General features: G+C 41.6%; 1 protein-coding gene across 5 annotated transcripts in view; it reads left to right on the forward strand.

Moving 5' to 3' along the window:
* TIAM2 (TIAM Rac1 associated GEF 2) overlaps window positions 1-19,450 on the forward strand; it is a 249,816-nt gene that overhangs the window by 182,859 nt on the left and 47,507 nt on the right. For 4 of the 5 annotated variants that reach the window (XM_083176314.1, XM_083176316.1, XM_083176315.1 and 1 more), the window contains 4 exons: window positions 2,005-2,109; window positions 6,462-6,540; window positions 7,280-7,372; window positions 8,033-8,293. In XM_083176314.1, coding sequence (XP_083032440.1) covers window positions 2,005-2,109; window positions 6,462-6,540; window positions 7,280-7,372; window positions 8,033-8,293 — 538 coding nt within the window. Of the gene's footprint in view, window positions 1-2,004; window positions 2,110-6,461; window positions 6,541-7,279; window positions 7,373-8,032; window positions 8,294-16,058; window positions 16,213-19,450 lie in introns of those variants that run through there. The other variant, XM_083176319.1, reaches the window with a different exon arrangement.

The raw sequence follows: 19,450 nt of genomic DNA on the forward strand, positions 1-19,450 counted from the left end.
GGTGCAAGCGGGCGCAGTGAACTGCTTGTTTGCAGTCACCTTGTAGTGCGGGCGGGGCGTGAGGCGGCATGCTGCACCCATGGGAACCCACAGCGTTTCACGGGCGTCCCCATGAAAACACTGGATTTTCCCATGTAAGTGGGCCGATGGTGCGAGGGGGGTGGGCAGCTGACTTCAGGGGATGTTAGATGCCTGCCCGCTTCCCGCACAGGGAGCTTGTAGATGTGAGACACCAGAGAGGTGTCTCACATCTGCGAGCACTGTAAAAATCATTTGATGGTCGGTGATCATTGAATAATTTCCACCCCGCATGCAAGCTGCGAATGGATGTTTATTCAAAACATCCATTCGCACACATGCAGGGAAAATCAGTGTGCGAGGTTGGGGGGGGGGGGGGGCTGTGGATGTGCGGAGTGGCATTTGGTGGACTCGCAAAGCTGCGAAGTCAACCAGAATAAGGTCCTTAGTTTAAGGCTTAAGGCTTCTTTATTCAGAAGTCCAGCAATGTAATGAAAGGCAAATGGCAGAAGTCTGATGGCTATTTTCTGCAGGGCCTAAATAGACATATTAGAATGGACCAAACTGCAAAGTGTAATGAGTCACAGATGTGTAGTAATCTGAGGCCAAGCCCACATAAGGCTCATTGGTTGCCGGCAGAGGTGGCCCTAGGCCTCATGGGGCCCTAAGCAAGATAGCAGTTTGGGACCTTCCTCAAACATTCCATAGCTAGCACTATTTGTTTGCTGCTGATTGTAGGCAGCATGTATAGAGAACCTTGCATGTATAGAGAACCTTGGCGTGTGCACAGTCTACTGATAAATGCTCAGCTGCGTGAACATCGGCATTGTGTACAAATCTGAATCAGGCTCTAGGCCTTTTGGAAGTAGGCTTAATACCTGGGTCACAGTTAAAGTAAACCGACTGCCCACATACAGTGGATGAAGCCATTGTGTGTGTCCAAACATTTTTTATCCCAGGGAATATACTGTATACAAAGATGCATACTGTAAATACACAAGGATGCACACATTAGCTCTCTGTGTACTGTTTACTTGATTGCATCATCCTGTCCAGCAAGTGTGTGGAGTGACTTATTGTGTCCATGTATGTGTAGCAAATGCTTAGATTTATCTAGGCTTACACTGAACAGAAATAGTACTGCAGTTGTGTATAAGAAAAGTATTACTGTATGTAGCCAAACAATGAAATGTTAGTGTTATCAGTCCCTGACTGTGTCTGTCTTACATATGTGCAGCAATGTAGCAGTAACTGTTTGATTTAAACATTTTTTTTCTCTGTCTTTTGTTTCTGTGCTTGAAAGTTTATCATAAGCGGTGTGTGTTGCTGACTCCTTTCTTCTACACCTTTCCTGGTTCTTTTTCCTCCTTACACTTTCTTACTGCTCTGGTGAGTGCAAGGAATCTTAATTCTTTCTGCACACTTTACAATAGTTCTCTGAAAGTTTAAACCACTTTTTCATCTTTTATGTGGAACGGTCTATTATGCTGTCTGTAACAACCGATGCATTAAGCCAAGTAGTCACAATTGTTAAAAGAAATATATACTTACAGTACTATTAGCGGCCCCTTTAATTGTACCTCATTTTAATGTATTTTTAAAATTAATGTTTTGTCAACTGATCAGACCCGTTGCAGAAAATATCTCATCTCTCTACATCATTAATAATACTTTTTTATTTCAATACTCACTTATAAATTTATAGAAAGTTCTATTTGCATTCTGCCCAAAATACCATTTTGAGCCCTGTATTCAGCCATCAGCGCTAATAGAATTGCCCCTAAGTGTTTGTATGTTTGTGTATTATTGTGTGTCTATGTGCTTGGTACATCTTTGCTGTGCTATTTATTTGTACCAATATTATTCGGAGACAGAAGGGGAATGCATGTTCTCTGCGAAACTGCAGGTAGCCAGGAGGTTCTGTGGGATGGGAAATAAGCCTGGGTCAAATATGGAAGCTTTTATCAATGAATGTTTTCACTTTAGGTTCGCCAATTAGAACCTAGCTTTTTTGGATTGCATCTACGAAGAAATGGGGATGAAAATGTTGAATATTATGTTCCTTCCCCAGTGGAATACATACATGATCAGGTAAGATTTTTTAATAGAGTACAGTAATAGAATCTGTATTTTCAGTGATGCTCTTTTTGTTCGTGACAGATGTTGTCCATTGGTATATTTCACTGTTTGGTTTCATGTGTTTAAAAGCATAGCAAGTGCATAATACAGTGTAAACCAGTGGTTCCCAAACTTAGTGCCTGTGCACCCTGGGGTGACTCAGGACACTAGCAGGGATGCCATGGATTGGTGGTCCAGGACCAGTTCAAATTAGTTATGGTCAATGTAATAGACAAAACCAGTGCTTGTGCGTGTCAATCATAAAATATGTGTATACACAGAAGCAAATCCTATCCCTCACCACATAGCTGACCCTAAGTAGGTCATATAAACAGAATCTATTTAATTTGATATTTTTCTCCAATTTTTTTTTCTTTGACCAAGGGTGCCATGATAAAATTCTGATACTCTACGGAGCTGTGATTTTTAAAAAGTTGTAGAATCACTGGTGTAACTATATAAATACTACTGAATCCTAATTTTATCACTTAGGGGGAAATTTACTAAGAATACAAATGCAACTCAGTCGTATTCGCATTCTTAATATGACAGAATACGACCACCATCAGTCGTATTTTGTTGGAAATACAGTTAGTAAATAGGGCAGATTTACTAATCTACCCTATTTATAGAATTGTATTTGGCCGATGGCGTAGGTGGCCATATTCTGACGTATTTGTATTTAGCGGCCGAATATACGGCCACTAAATACAAATACAAGTCGGCAGTGTGAAAAAGTAAATAATTTAAAAAACCGGTGTGGGGTCCCCTCCGTGGCCATAACCGGCCATGGGCTCAAAGAGCCAGTCCAGGTTTTAAAAAAAATCAGGGAACAAAAGATGTAAGGGCCCCCTGAATTTTTTAAAACCAGCACCAGGCTCAAGGGCCGGTCCTGGTTCCCAAGATACGGGGGACAAAATGAATAGGGGTCCCATGTGCTTCAAGAACCAGCATCAGGCCCAACTAACCAGCAGGGTAATGTTTTGGCTGTGGGGAGACTTTTTACAGGGATCCTGGAAAAGTGGGGACCCCCCCAATGAAGGGGTCCCTCCCTTCAGGGGCTGTCCCCAGTGCCCCTGTGCGGTAGGCACTGGGCTACTGTTTCTGTAAAAAAATGAATAGAAAAAACTATTGTGTATTGTTGTGGAACTACATGTCCCAGAAAGCCTGCACCACATACAGAGACTTGGAGAACCACAAGTCCTAGCATGTGGGGCATTAAAGGGCCTGCTGGAACTTGTAGTTCCACAACAATACAAATAGTTAAATAAACACACACACCAGTAAAGTTAAACTTTGTTTTATGCATAGCCCATACATACTGATACTTACCTACCTTGACACTTAGGTAGGTATCCATCCGTCCAATGGTCCTGAAGATAATCCATATGGGTACCTGTGGAAGGAAACCATACTCACCAGGGTCCTCCAGCGTAGATCACGTCCTCTTCAATCCATGTAGACATCCAGCGTACTTGGCAAAAAAAATTAATCGCCATGTACTGATCCCTGCACGAACTGAGGAGAGCTGCGGAATGTTTGTTTACATTCTGGAGCTCCTCCCCCCGAATAGCACTATTGGCCGCCCAGCAGCCAATCAGATTTCACTAGGCTGCTAGGCTCCATGTTTCCGCACAGGAAGGGTTAGTAGTCTTGGAGGGTGAGGGGCTTTATTTAGGGGGTCCCCACTCCCCCAGGGTCCCAGCTTGTGCTGACTGGTCAGGTGGTATAAGGCTTTGGCCGCAGGTCCTTTTATAATAAGTGTCCCCTGGCTGTGGCATTACCCTGCTGGCTGGATGAGCTTGGTGCTGGTTCTCAAAATATGGGGGAACCCTACTCATTTTGGGAACGTATTGTTGACACTTGAAAAACAACTAGATCTTACATCCTACACTACTGTTAATGATCCACCAAACTCTTAATGCTTGCATTCCCTGCCCTCTTTTAGATGCTCAAATACCTACAGTCCTTTGGCTTCCTTTATTTACCACATTCCCTCATTTAATTTTGCCCCTACTAATTCTTGTTACTCTTCTATCTAGTTAATAGACATGGTCCGCACCAACTCATAAAGCACTACATGGTCATTACTGCTAACTTACACACATATATATAAAAACAGTGATTAGGTTGAAAAAGAGAAGAGTGACAATGTAAACAATGCACTCGGTTGCTTGCAATCAACAGTTAGATCTTATATTAAGTGGCTAAAGGAGCATACGCACAATAACAATATCATTGACAATATATTGTGCATATCGTCTAGTTCAGGGGTAGCCAACTCCAGTCCTTGAGAGCTACCAAAGTTTTCCAGCTCACCTCGCAGGTGCACAGGTGCACTCATTACTCACTGGTACATTTTCAAAGATCCACAGGTGGAGCTAATTACTTCACTTGTCATTCTGTGAGGAGCCCTGGAAAACATTAACTGTTGGTAGCTCTCAAGGACTGGAGTTGGCTACCCCTGGTCTAGTGTGTACACACTATGGGGGGAGATTCTCTAAGAATCTCCGCCCCCCTTCGCCGCCCATCGCATATTTAATTATCGCATATGTTGTAACATATGCGATAATTAAGGCAAAGGACAGCTCTTGCGTTAAGAGCTGTCCTTTGCGGTGAGAGTCGCCGGGTCCCAGCAGGTCCCGGCGGCTCCCCCCTCCCTCACACACCCGGCACTGCTGCTGCTGCGCCGGGCTCTCCTCCTCCCTGCACCCGGAAGAGGATCAGTGCAGGGAGGAGGTCACAGGTCCGGGCAACACAGCGCTGTGCTGCCCGGACACAGGGGAGGGGGCGATGCGGGGCGGCGGAGGGTTGCGGTAGAAGCCCATTGGCTTCTATGGGGCATCGCCAGATTTTTCTGGCGATGCCCCCCGCCGCGGTAACCCGGCTAGGGATGCTTACAGCATCCCAAAATGCAGTAAAAACCCCGATAACGGGGTTTTTATTGCATTTTTCGCTTAGAGAATCTCCCCCTATATCATTAATGATGCCCGCTCCTGCAGTTCGATTATGAACCCCCCCCCCCCTTTCCTGGTCATATATACATGTACCTCAATATTGTAAATGACTGCATGTTCCGCTGAAGGCCGGCTGACATCACTGAACAATATCAATATCATTCAGTGTGTATGCACAATATCCTTCATCCAGAAGTTCCCCTGGAAAACACTAACAATATCGCACATGGAATATATCGTATAGTGTGTACCCACCTTTACTGTTGCAGACATTAGAAATCATTCACCTACAGTACATATTGGTAGTAAGCGTACATGTGTAGTAAATCATGGGATAAAGCAAATGTACTCTACAAATTTTAATAAAATACGGCTGGGGTACTGAAAGGATTCAGTATGTGGATTAGGGTATGAAGCTAAGCAACAATCAGGGGGATAGGTCTAGTTACATGGAGTGTATATATTACATTTGGGATGGAAGTATTTTTCTCCACTGTTGTCATATGGAAAGTGACTTGGTGTCTGTTTAGAATAATAGTACCTGCTTTTTTGCTTAAACCTAATCGTTTATCATGTGGCTAAATTGCTCTTTAGAGTATATAACTGAGGATTGTATCCTGGGGTGCTAGATTTTGGTGAACACTCTTACATCCCATGTACACCGTTTCTGGAAGACACAATTGATCTACTACACACAAGTGACAGTAAATAAAACTTGTGCTTGATGTCACAAGCTGGGTTCAGGCCTGGCAGCATTGTATCTCAGTCTTTAGAACATAGCTTACGTCAAAGCAGAAATGAGCAGATGAACAGGAGAAATGTAGGAAGCAGAGAATTGGCCAGTATCAGGTAGCAGGATGCCAAAGAAAGATTAAAGGCACAAAAGCAGGAGGGACATTATACTGTAGTTGAGCACTTGCTGAATATTACAGCATCACTGTAGCCTGTGCCTTTATATGTTCATGTGCGAATGGACATTAAGAATTTAAACTTCCAATCGACCCTACAAAGACACTATTGCTTGTATGTCTGCAATCTGCATTGACGTATGCACAAAGATTTCCGATATACTCTGTAGTTTGACATTGTTTCAATGAATTCAATTTATTTAGGATTTTTTTTAAATAGTTAAGGCCCATACACACTGGGCAATTTGAGCTAAAAGCCGCTCAAGCTTGGTGTTTTAAGCGGCTTTTTAGCTCAAAGCCAGCCCAGTGTGTACGGCCCGGCAATGAGCGATGATGAAAACATTCTGCTGTTTACAGATGGTTAAATATTGTATTATGGTATTTTATTGTATTTAAAATTGTAGCATAAGTTTTAGTATTTTATGGATCAATTAGGTTGATTGAAACGTCTTTTTTTCAGGTGTATGATGAATTGGAAATCTTCCCCCTGGGTATTTACAATGTGCACCTTGTAAAGTCTGGAGGGGTAACTGATTTTGGTAAGTCCAGCTAAGAGTCTACTTGGACACAGAAAGTGGGATGCCATAAATTATATTAAGCCTAGGTTAAATTATTTTCCAGTTTAATTGAAAATAAATAGGTAATAAAATAACAAATCGCAGCCCAAAAAAAGAAAGCATTCCATAATTATTTAGAAGAAGCATGAAACTTAAGAAGAAACAGCTTAAGTTAGTTGTCCATTGTGTATGCCCGAAAAAGAACAGAATCTTCCACTATCTGTCATAGACTATGGGCAAATTTCAGAGATGTATTCAAACCCAATGGTTTGTGCACATGTCCAGAGGTGAAGCGCCTGGAGGTTAGTTCCGCTGTAGTTGCTCGATAATAGACAGTATTATAGGATTGTTGGGGGGAGGGGGGGGGGAATAAAAGGTCAAGGGACAGACATGAGAGACATGGATATATGAAGTGATGTGGACAGGCATAAAAGACAGGGAATATGAGGGGGACAGAAATAAGGATGGGTGAATGGCTTGTAAGGGTATATACATGAGAGACAAGAAGGGTGAGGGGAATCAAAATAAGAGATGGGGGTAGAGATGAGAGACAGAGGGGAAGTGATGACAGACATGATAGTCATGAAGGCAGGGGTATGAGGGTGACATGAGAGACAGCTAAATAAAACCATAGTAATTCCCTGATGCTGTATTCTTCTTCTTTTTTGTTGTTGTCGAACAACCGTTTGTTTCTATATAAAATTTCTCTTTTTCTTGTTAGGTTTTGCTGTGGCTGCTCAGGTTGATGAGCATAGCAGTCTTACTCACATATATGTCAGCTTTGTTCATCCTGATGGACTGGCCTACAGGGAAGGTTGGTATATTTGTATACATTTATATTGTCAGATTAATAATATATTCATAAACCTTTGTAACGTATGATTGTTACTCCTCGGACACTATGCTCACCTGGCTTATTGAGAGCGTGCCCACTAGTTGGAAACCGTTGAGCCGTGTATTTAGAAGTGGACGCATTTGTATCCTGAACTTATTTAGGAAAAGGTGTACACTATGTAAAGCGTACTTCAGGCACATGTGCATGTATACTTTCCCCAATAATAGCAGAGAGATGCGCCTAGTAAATGCTAAAGTTACAATCTCCTATTTGCTCATAATATAAAAATGTAATGAATTAAAGACTTGATAATTATTCATAATGAATAGTTATTAATAAATGTGAAAATCACATTACTAAAAAAATGTAATACAAAGGGCTTGATGCACTTAGCTATTTTGATAATCAGTTTTATGTAATTGCTATGTTTGCCCTTGTTGGTTGCTGTAATTCACTGACTTTTCTAATAAAATAGTATATTTTTGCCCCCACTTTTAGTAATCTTGGAAAATATATATATACTGTATATTATTTACGGTAATCATCTGTTGTACACTTTATTTCCAGCAGTTTTAGCAGATTGTTTTCATATAAACCTCCCAGATGACACTTTTTTTCATTGACTTCTTTGTTTATCAGGGTTACGTACTAAAAATGAAATCCTCCTTATTAACGGGGAGGCAGTTACAGACCTGAACTTGAGGAAGATGGAGTATTTATTCTCAGAGAGGAGTGTCTTGCTTTCTCTGCGGACTTGTCATGTTGATGTCAAACCGTCACTAAGCTCGTCGTGGTCAGAAAATTACATTTATAAAGACCAGATGAGACCTCTACCACCACTGAACCAGTCTCAGCTCTTGGAAGAGTTCCTGGATAATTTCCAAAGGAATTCAATGAAAGGTAATCCTATTATTATACCACAAGCCAGAATACAGTATTTACTCCGAAGGTTGAATAATTGAGCATATTCCGCGGAATAGTTAACACTTCCATTTTTAGACCGCATGTTAACAAAATATTCTCACAGGATCAAAACAATATGGCATTTTGAAGGATTCATATTATTTGTCAAGCATCTCAGAATCCCTTTTATTATTCCAAGACTTCCATATGTGACCTGTGATATTAGTTTCTTAATTAACATGGTAAACATGGAAAATCCATCGTTTCATAGACTGAGCATTCTGAGACGTGGTCTGTGCGGCATCACCGTGTTTGTAATATGCATTATTGTATTTCCACACAGGCATTTTACAAATGTTAATAATAGTGTTTATGAGAAGTTGCAGTAGGGAGGAATGGGAAAAATGAAATTTGACTAATTTGTTCCATTTATTCGCCATGCGCCAACTCTGCCATTATGTGTGAAAAACCCCAAGATCTCAGAGTTGTCTCAGGCTGCAACATATAATTTCCTGCTATGATTTTAAAAGCTTTCATTTTTTCCAATGTTCTTTCCTACCTATAGTCCTTACCTAAGTATAATATATATTCATCAAAAACCCAAATAACCCATGTTTTCCTAGAGTCTTAAGTGTGAGATTTTAGAAATGAGAGATGTTGCCCATAGCAACTAATAAGATTCTAGCTATTATCCTCTGGAACAGGGATAGGGAACCTTTGGCTCTCCAGCTATTGTTGAACTACCTGTCCCAGCATGCACTGCTACAGCTTTGCTATTTGGCCATGCTAAAACTGTTGCGGGCATGCTAGGATGCGTAGTTCAACAACAACTGGAGGGCCAATAGTTACTCATTCCCCATGTCGACCAATAATGATAGCGAAAGCAAAACAATTTATGAGACTCTGATGCTAATTTACTAACATGGAAATAGATCGGAATTACATGAGTCAACCAATTTAAGCAACAAACCATATGCAGCAGCTCCTCCAAGCCCTGTCCACTCTCAGAGTGATGTAGACACTGGGCCTGATTCAGAGATGGATGTAACATCAATGTCTGATGCAGTGGAGTGCTGTTTCTTTTTTTTTTTTTTACCACTGCACTAAGATGCATTGCATATTGGCCACGGTGGTCTGTTGGTGGTGGACGTAGTGCGGATTTCTTTGCAAAGTGATTGACAGGGATCATTTGTGAGCCATAATGTTGCTATCCTGTACGCAGGTAAAATGGCCCAGATGTTTTATTTTTGACGACTATGCTTTCATCCTGACGGCCAGTCCCAACAGCTCGCACTGAGAGCTTCCTGGTTGATACTGGAAGTAGCATATGCTTCTCTCACAGAGTTAGCCATGTCCCTTTAATCCATAATGGTCGTTCAGAAGATCAATGATTGACAGATCTCAGATGCTGCCAGTGGGCATCTCAATGCAAATCCAACAGGCTGCAGCATTTGCATATTTTCACACAACCACTTGAGTACGAGATCACAGCTGCAACGGGACTTGAGTGTGAGTAACTGTAGTAAGTGGACAGTAGCATTTCTCTGTAGCAGAAATGTCTTTATAATGTGTACACATGGGGCGATATGGCTTCCGATGTTGCCGATATAGCGAACATCAGAAGCCATATCGCATGCAGATCGCATGCTTTTTTAGGGCTTGCAAGCCCGATGCGCTGCTGATGCACGCTCCCGTGTGAGCGCAAATTGGCAGTGAAATAGAGAGGGCAGCCAAGACTATATAGTGCAGATCTGCACTATATAGTCTAAATTGTCCCTCTGCATGCATGCCGTGCAATGCGAGTCCCGATACGATCTGATTGTATCGGGACTCGCATCTCACGGCATATCCTGCCGTGTGTACACACCTTTAGTTAACCTTGTAAATAACTAAATATTGTATTAAATGAACCATTGTTTGTAATTAAGTTTCTTGTAAGGAATCATAAAATAAAATATCCAGTTAAAGTGTCATTTTGGCAGACTATGGAATGTTATTAGAAATCAGGATACAATTTCCCATCATAAAAAAAAAATCACTTATCTAATATGCTTAAAGAACATTTAGATTTTTTTTTATGGAACTAATTAGGTTCTTTATGCTGTATTTTGAGCATTTATAATACATTTAGGATAAATTTCTGTCATACTGTATGTCATTGTAATGTGTGAATAAGAGGATATCTGGTACATGTTAGTGTAAATGACTAGATGGTGGGTGGTGTGGGATGGATGATGTCAGACAGAACAAAACAAGCCCTGCTGTCTTAGAAAAAACATTTGTTTTTACTAAGCCCATAGTTATAATTATGTCGGCTCCCGATCAGAGGAAAAGAGTTTTCCAGAAAAGGTTCATAAACCGTTCATCTCTTCCAATATGAGTGGATTATTATTCTTTTTTTTTTATACAAACTTGATTGGCTTTTGAAAACGCACCAGGAAGAGGAGTTGGTGTGCAGAAGAGGTACTGTACTGCTCAAAGTCATTTTGACGACCACCAAGTGCTTACAAATCTATCGTCGTTGTCTGGTAATAAGCTTGATGCTGTATATGCTACAGTTGGTAAATGGGCCATAAACCAGAGGCAATGGAGACATCTGTCTTTAGGCTCCAAACCCTGGGGGGGCACCTGCATGTACAGCAGCACCTGTGTAGTTCACAGTGGGATCCAAGTGTGACTGCCAGCAGAGCTCTGCAGCGCACCTGCTGCTACTGCATAGTAAACTGGCTCTATCCTAGGAACTCTGCTAATGCCTGGAATAGGGGACAGCATGGCTTCCACCTGGTAAAGCTCAGCCTGTTGGCAAATGCTGGTCCTGCATGCTGCAGCCAGCTGAATCTCGTTAGTCTGCCCCCAACCCCATCGGCAGTTGTCACCCAGCATAGCTGGAGCCCTGCCAATTCACAGTGGGCTCCGGTCCCTGTAGCTCAGCTTTGAGCTCTATTTATACAATTCTGGAAGTGGTGTGTGCTTTTATTTATATACTACATACATGCTGGGGGCAGCAATCTCCAACTTGCCTCCAGGTACCTGGGATGAAATGATGCCCCTGCCATTTTTGAGCTCTGTGAATTAGAGTCTGAGTCCATTAATGCTCATACTTTATAACACTGTGCTGCTAACATAGAAGAGGGGCATGGATGGAGAAGGCTGCACTCGGACCTCCACCTCTTTTAAAATGCCCCTGAATTAAATATTAGCTAAACAGAAAATATCTGCACCATAGGATGCTAAGGTGGCCATACACACCCAGATTTATCTTCAGATCTGACTGGTTGGAACAAAAACATGGTTATGGATGAGAGCAAATGACAGTTGACCATTTGCTTGGTAATCCTGGAAAACTGACAAACTGTCACTCATCCATAACCATGTTTTTGTTCCAACCAGCCAGATCTGAAGATAAATCTTACTAGTGTATGGGCACCTCTAGTTTGGAGCTGTCCAACAAAATGGGGGGGTTCGTGTAATGTAGTGAACCTGGTCACAGCAGTATACGGTCATTGGGTTGACATGCATTGGGTCAACAACTGGTCGACACCTGGGTAAGGTCAACAGAGTCGGAATGTTGACACAAGCATTAGGCCGACAATGGGAAGATCAACAGCCAAAAGTTCAACATGAGTTTTTCACAATTTTTGGGGGGAGCCAACAAGTGCTATTTCATGCCCTACCATCCACTATTGCATGGTGTCCATGTCGACATTCGTAACAACAAAAAAAGTGAAAATCTCAAGGTGACCTTTTCGCTGTCGAACTTCCTTCCCTGTCACCCTTACCCATATCCACCTGTTTTAGGTCTCGACCTAAATTGGGTTGACCCAATCACCCGCCACAGCCATAATCTGCATTTTAAGGGAAAAATGCCATCTGCGCTAGTTGCTAACGAACTGATAGATAGAATTCCTTTATTAGTCTCACAATGGAGACATTTGCAATTGTTACAGCAAGGTTCAGATAAGGGTAAAAATAGCATTAAAAAAATGCATAAAAAAAGGGTAAATAGCACAAAGTCCTGCTTTTATAGACCAAGACTTTGTGCAGCTGGAAATTTGGAAGCACACACCTAAAATATGAAGCAACCTTATTCTCTCTTTTTAAACATTCTATGCATTGACATTAAACGGCTTACTTTTCTTTTACCTACTAAAGCTAACTCTGTAACAACAACACCTATTCCATCTGTTATAAAATACTCTCTATCTTCTACAGTGCTGGACTAGCAACAGGGCATCAAGCACAGGCTCCTGCTCATAGCTACCTCACCAGAATGGGGAGCACTGTGGCGCCTGTAATACTTGTGTGGCATTATGTTAACTGGGCCCGAACACTGGCATCACTAGGGGTGTACTGGACCGCACCTTGGTGTCGCTCCACCAGGGGAATGACACCATCATGCTGCAGTGTTACTGTATAGCAGTTGAAGTTGAAGAGCGGGCAGTAGAGTATTATTAATACATTTTATTTACAGTGCATCAGGAAAGTATTCACAGCGCTTCACTTTTTCCACATTATGTTATATTACAGCCATTCCCTCTAAATTCTACACACAATACCCCATATGACAACATGGAAAAGGTATTTTTTGCGAATTTATATAAAAAAAAAAAAACCTTAAGGTGCGTACACACAGGGCAATATGATCACTGGCAATATATTGCTCAGCAATCATTTTGCTCAGTGTCCCGTTTTCATCTGCGACCAGAGATGGTCGCAGATGAAAATGTCACACTGCCGGGAGAAGAGGCAGTGGAAGTTGCTGGTCGGAGGAGCATGCTCCTCCGTCCAGCGACCATTCAGGGGCTGAAAACGGGAGCGCGCACCCGGCAATTTATCTCTGGTGCACACGACCATATTTCCAGCGATATTTGCTATAATCGCCCCCGTGTCGACGCACCATAAGAAATCACATGTACATAAGTATTCACAGCCTTTGCTCAATACTTTGTTGAGAGTTCAATGTTTGTCTCATCAGACCAGAGAATTTTGGGCCAGATTTATTAAGCTTGGTGAAGTGATAAAGCGGCTGGTACTTTATCACCACCAATTCAGCTCCTACTTATAATTTTTCAAACCAAGCCTGTAACTACACCGTTGAGAGCTGATTGGCCGGTGATAAAAGTAACAGCCACCTTATCACTTCACCAAGCTTAATAAATCTGCCACTTTGGGGCAGATGTATTAAGCCTTAACAAGAGATAAATGCAAGGGTGATAAGGAGAGATAAACGTCCAGCCAATCAGCTCCTTACTGACTTTTTTCAAACACAGCCTGTAACATGGCAGTTAGCAGGGGATTGGCTGGACGTTTATCTCTCCTTATCACCCTTGGATTTATCTCTTGTTAAAGCTTAATACATCTGCTCCACTGTTTCTTATGGTCTGAGAGCCCTTCAGGTGCATTTTAGCAAAATCCAGGAGGGCTGCCATGTGAGTATTACTAAGGAGTGGCTTCTCTGGCCACACTACAATACAGGCCTGATCGGTGGATTGCTGCAGAGATGGTTGTCCTCCTGGAAGGTTCTCCTCTTTCCACAGAGGAAAGCTGTAGCTCTGACAGAGTGACCATTAGGTTTTTGGTCACCATTGTTACTAGGGCCCTTATCCCCCAATCGCTCAGTTTAGACGGCCGGACAGCTCTAGGAAGAGTCCTGATGTTTCAGAACTTCTTACATTTATTAATGATGGAGAACACTGTGCTCAAAACAGCAGTTATTTTTCCATACCCTTCCCCCAGATTTGTGCCTCAAGACCATCCTGTCTAGGTCTATAGACAATTATTTTGACTTCATGCTTGGTTTGTGCTCTGACATGTACTGTCAAGTGTGGGACCTTTATATATATATATATATATATATATATATATATATATATACACAGGTGTGTGCCTTTCTGAATCATGTCCAATCAACTGAATTTACCACAGGTGGACTCCAATTAAGCTGTAGAAACATCTCAAGGATAATCAGTGGAAACAGGATGCACCTGATCTCAATTTTTTATGGTAAAGGCTGTAAATACTTATGCACATGTCTTATTTCTTTGGGGGGAATTTTTCTCTCTCAATCAAGATGGTATTACCCAAAAAGCAGGAGGAGAGAAATAAAAAACACAATAGTGTGATACCGCAAAACAACTTCTTTTTTGTATAACCACTTATTCTTAGGTATTCAAATTATTTGAAATGCGTACCAGATGAATATGTCTACAAGATGGTAGACAACTGCGTTAAATGGGGGAGATATCTCCTTCCAGCAAACTGCTTCTCTTCAGATCACCGTCAGATGTCACTCAAAACGGGAGATAAGAGACCATCATGGTGCAGTAGAAATTTATTAAAAATATTTAAAACACTTTTCAACAGGATAAGCGTGTAAACAATGGACTCTCACCATAAGCTTATGCCCACAATGAATGTAGACAAAAAGCGCAAGATGTTGCATACAGACAGGCGTCCCTGGAAATGTATGAAGGCTGGTGGATAGTTCAGGGTCCTCTGCAACAGCTCCTCCTCAGTCATATCTTCTAGTGTGTATGACCAATTTGTCTGTAGGACCAATGTGTGCTTATTTTCTATGTGTAGAAGCAAATGGTCAATTGTCATTTTCGCCCCAAAATTTTTAGATTTTCATTCCAACCAGCAAAATTGGAAAGATAATTTTATAGTGTGTATGTGCCTTTAGATTTACACATGATCTGTGGCTGGCTAATGTCAAGCATGCATTTCACCTGGTTTTAATAAGCCCCAGAGCCTGTGACAATAATAGGTGTCCAGGGTTAAAGGTATATTATTTTGGCAAATCTGTGGATTTTGGAGCATTTATTTATTAGGTGGAAGGGTCACACTGGAGGAACTACACACTGGGTTAAATCTATATTCAAGTAGTCTAAGGGACCTTGTCACTTGACAGGGACGGAGAGGAGGCAAAGAGAGAAGGAGCAAGGTTGGAACAAGGGACCCAAATGGACCCTCACGGGCTCGCTTCGGGCACGGTGGTGAGCGAAGCAGTTACTAAAGGCAACCAGTGGTGGCGTGGATAGTGAAGGAGCAAGCTTTGCTTGCTGGGCGTGAAAGGTCCTTTAGCCCACTACAATTCAGCAGCTACCCTACACACTGTAGTATAATACTTCTTTCACATCACACTTTTAAAACGGTATATTGCCGTTTTTTTTTCCATTTTAAAACGTTTAAGGCTGCAATGTGAAAGTGCCAGAGTTGATTTACTGGTTAAAGTTAACCGGTATTTCAACACGGTTAAAAAGCAGAGTCCTACACTGTTTAAAGCCGTTTTTTTGGCAGTTTGAACAGCTCTAGTTCAATGGCTTGAAACGTGTGCCTTGGGGGTTAAACGGGTTGAATGTTTGAATGGTATATTAAATGATTTTTAAAACGGTTTTCACCTGCAATGTGAAAGGTCTCAAGGCTCAGACCCGTTTTAAAGTCCCATTTAAGAATACCATGTCATTACCCATTTCTGCAATGTGAAAGCAGTATTAGACAGATTGACATAGTGTAGGGATGACAGTAAAAACTTAAAACACACAAAAGGTATTTATTACACAACAAATATCCCATTGCATGGATCATTCTGTAAATAGATGTTGACAAGTTTTTATGTAAATGAAAAGAATTTATGCTCATAAAATATGGACTGCAGTATTTTGACTAAAGTAATGCCATACTCTGTGAATTGTTCCATTGCAATTATCTGTCCAAATATAAAAAGTATAAACTATGTGAGTGCTACACTACAGCAAAACAAGTGCTGTGATTATAGCCAGGTGTGGCTGGACACAGGAGAGGGTGGAGTTCTGGGAAGAAGAACTTGGTTGGTTTTGATCCTTTGTTTCTTGAAGCTAGAGTGAAAATACACCGGCATTACAGCTATAGATGTCTTCTAACTCAATATTAACAGGGTAAGGAGAACATAGAAGTTTCTTTTTGCGTTTGTTTGATTGATTGAAGATAATATATATTTTGATAGAAAGTAATAATGTTATGTGTTAGTATACTAGGCTCGTTCTATTGTTTTGTTTCTGCTATGTAAAAGCATGACTACTCCACTACAATGGTGCAGTGTGGTAATAAGTTTACTGATACCGCACATGAGATTATGAGGAACTTAGAAACACTTTATTTTTTTTTTGCATTTTTTTTTCTATTTTGCAGCAAATATATCACAATAGTAAAGTCTTCTAGAAAGAGCAATACTGAAACTGTTTTCCAGGCTCCAGCATTAAATTGTTCTCGGGGACTCCAGATGTCCTTGTTCCTGATATACTGAATTGAAATGAGCAGGGCTGACTGCTTAATAATTATAGGTTTGTGGTGCGTTAAATGACCGAACAATAACACGTGGGTTATGCATTTTCCTAGTCTTGTGGATGAATGCCTTGCCTGGTGGGTGACAGTGACATATTCTTACACTTTCTGCTTATTGTTGTCTCCTGATGACTCAGTTTCTGCATTGTATCAAATGCTCACAATATGCAGGATGCTTTTAGACTGATTGGAACATTGGGGGGGGGGGGGGGTGTATGAGCTACCTGAAGTGGTTATGAGTTTGATTATGTAGAACACAGTACAGGGGAAACTCAATAAACATAGTTGCATTTATACAAAGTTTACTTGCTCTCCTTTAAACTAGGTTCACATCTATTCAATTATAATTGTTTAGGTGTTTATGCAAATGCCTTAGCCAAGAAACAGATTAAACTGCTTCTGCAAGTGGTCAGATTGTGAGGTTACAGCTGTGGTGGGATGCAGTTTGCAAAAATGCCGTTCTTAAAGGTTTGCGTGTGCTCCAGATATACACCAAGACCCGGAATGCAATACATTCACATGATTTGACGCATGTGCAGATAGGACTTACTGCTTTATGACCTGAAGTCCGACCACTGCAAAGGACTGCGCTTACTGCATGTTTTCTTAATGCATTCGGCATTACTGAATACCAATATGCATGCTGTAAGTGGCAGTACGCAATCATTGCTTGATGCATCCTGTCCTTTTGAAGACCGTACACACTGAACTAGATATATCTAAATCCCTGTACACACGGGGCAATTTAAGCCAGTATCGCTTTGTGCCCCACGCATTGTGGGTGATAAATAGCTAGGAGCGCGCACCAGCAGGCTTCTTCGATTATGGCTTAAAATCGCTGGTGCAAATTGTACTGTGCACCAGTGACCGACGATTTGTAGTCAAAATAGAACAGAGGTTACATTTTTTTTTTTATAAAATAGCTTGCAATTTTCAGCCAAAATAGCCGGTCGCTGATGAAAATGGTACACAGCAATATATTGCTGAGAGATATTAAGCCAATATTGCTCAGCTACCATTGCACCGTGTGTAGGGTGACCAAACCGGTCCTTGAGATCCTACAAACAGTTCATGTTTTCCAGACCACCTTTATCTGTTAAATGTACCGGTTAGGAATACATGCAGCTCATGTTTAAAATTGTGACCGGAATCACTACGCCTGTGCACCAGCTAGGTGATCTGGAAAACGTGAACTGTTGATAGATCTTGAGGACTGGTTTGACCACCCCTGTGACTGTGTGGGAGACACACTGATTGCATGTCTGAAATGTAAAAAACAATGGTACAACTACAATTAGTCACACAGTACCCAGGTATACCTTTTATTTACAATTATTAACAATCCTAACTTAATAAAATATACTGAGCACATATATATATATATATATATATATATATATATCTATATATATATATATATATATAGATATATATATATATATCTATATATATATATATATATATATATATCTATATATATATATATATCATGAAATGAAGCGTCACTCCAGGTACAGGTCCTTGTGTTATACACACCTGCACATTGTTTAGCAGTTCTGTCTCATAGTGCTGGGGCCAATGGTTTGATTTCAGTCAGGGTTATATATGTTTTGCATTAAAATACTAGTTATTTACTTTGTATGGTAAAATGTTTAGTAAAGTAAAATGGGGTAGATACTGGTATAAACATATGGATCTGTGTGATATGGTTATGGTTTGTAAACCTGGGAACACACCTAAAGTTTTTTCTGGTGGGAACAACAATCTGGAGAATCGACGATTGCTCCCTCCAAAATAATTTACCCGACGTCGGGATCTCAACTGTCAAAACTCCGGCAGACAGGTTCCCAGTGGCCACCGGCTATTCTCCCTCGTGGGTGTCCACGACCCCCATAGAGGGAGAATAAAACAGGTGGCGAGCGTAGAGAGCCACCGTGCCCGCAGCGTGGCGAGTGCAGCGGGCAGTTAGGATCCCGACGTCGGGCTAATGACTGTCGGTACCCTATACCACACCACTATAGAATGACTAATTACTATGGGAAACTTTTAATTTCCACTTGTCTACCTTGTGAAGGCTTGACACATTCCCCCCCACCCCAATGGCGAATTACAGGAGTAGGTAACCTGTTGCAGTTAAGGTGTAGTGAAACTACACATCCCATTGTCACAGTTTTAGTATGCCCTGACTACAAAACTGTAGCAAGTGCCACAAGGTGCCTCCTACTGCTGTCGTCAGTCATTTTGGTTCAGATATACTAAACCTTAGAGCAATGTTTTTCAACCACTGTGCCGTGGCACACTAGTGTGCCTTAAACTGTTCTCTGTTCAATCAGCTCCTAACTGTCATCTTTCAAACACGCCCTGTAACATGGTACTTAGGAGCTGTTTGGCTGGTACTTTATCTGCATCCACTTTATGGTGGGTGTTTTTGGTTTACTCGCTATTTTGTGAGTTCAGCCCCTTCCAGATGTTTAGGGGACTGCACATGCGCTGTGCACCAGCGACCAGCAAGTTGTAGTCAAAATAGAATAGAGCAGTGGTTCCCAAACTATGTGCCCACTGCCTATGCACCCTGGGGTGCTTTAGGACACTTGCAGGGTCACCTTGGAATGCTTGTAGCAGTCAGAATTTGGCCCCAGTACCGATAGGCAGGGTCGCCTTGGATTGGTTGTAGCAGTCCGAATTCGGCCCCAGTCCCGATAGTTTGCGAATGCGTCTTTCTGCACATGTGCAAACCCCGACAGCGAACGGCTTTGGCGAGATACACACTCGTCGGGCCCTTCACTGCGGGGAGAGAGGGCTGGGAGCGGACACAGGGCCGGTCCAGGGTTT

This window comes from Crinia signifera, chromosome 3 (genome assembly GCF_055691185.1).
Source record: "Crinia signifera chromosome 3, ASM5569118v1, whole genome shotgun sequence".
Taxonomy (NCBI): domain Eukaryota; kingdom Metazoa; phylum Chordata; class Amphibia; order Anura; family Myobatrachidae; genus Crinia; species Crinia signifera.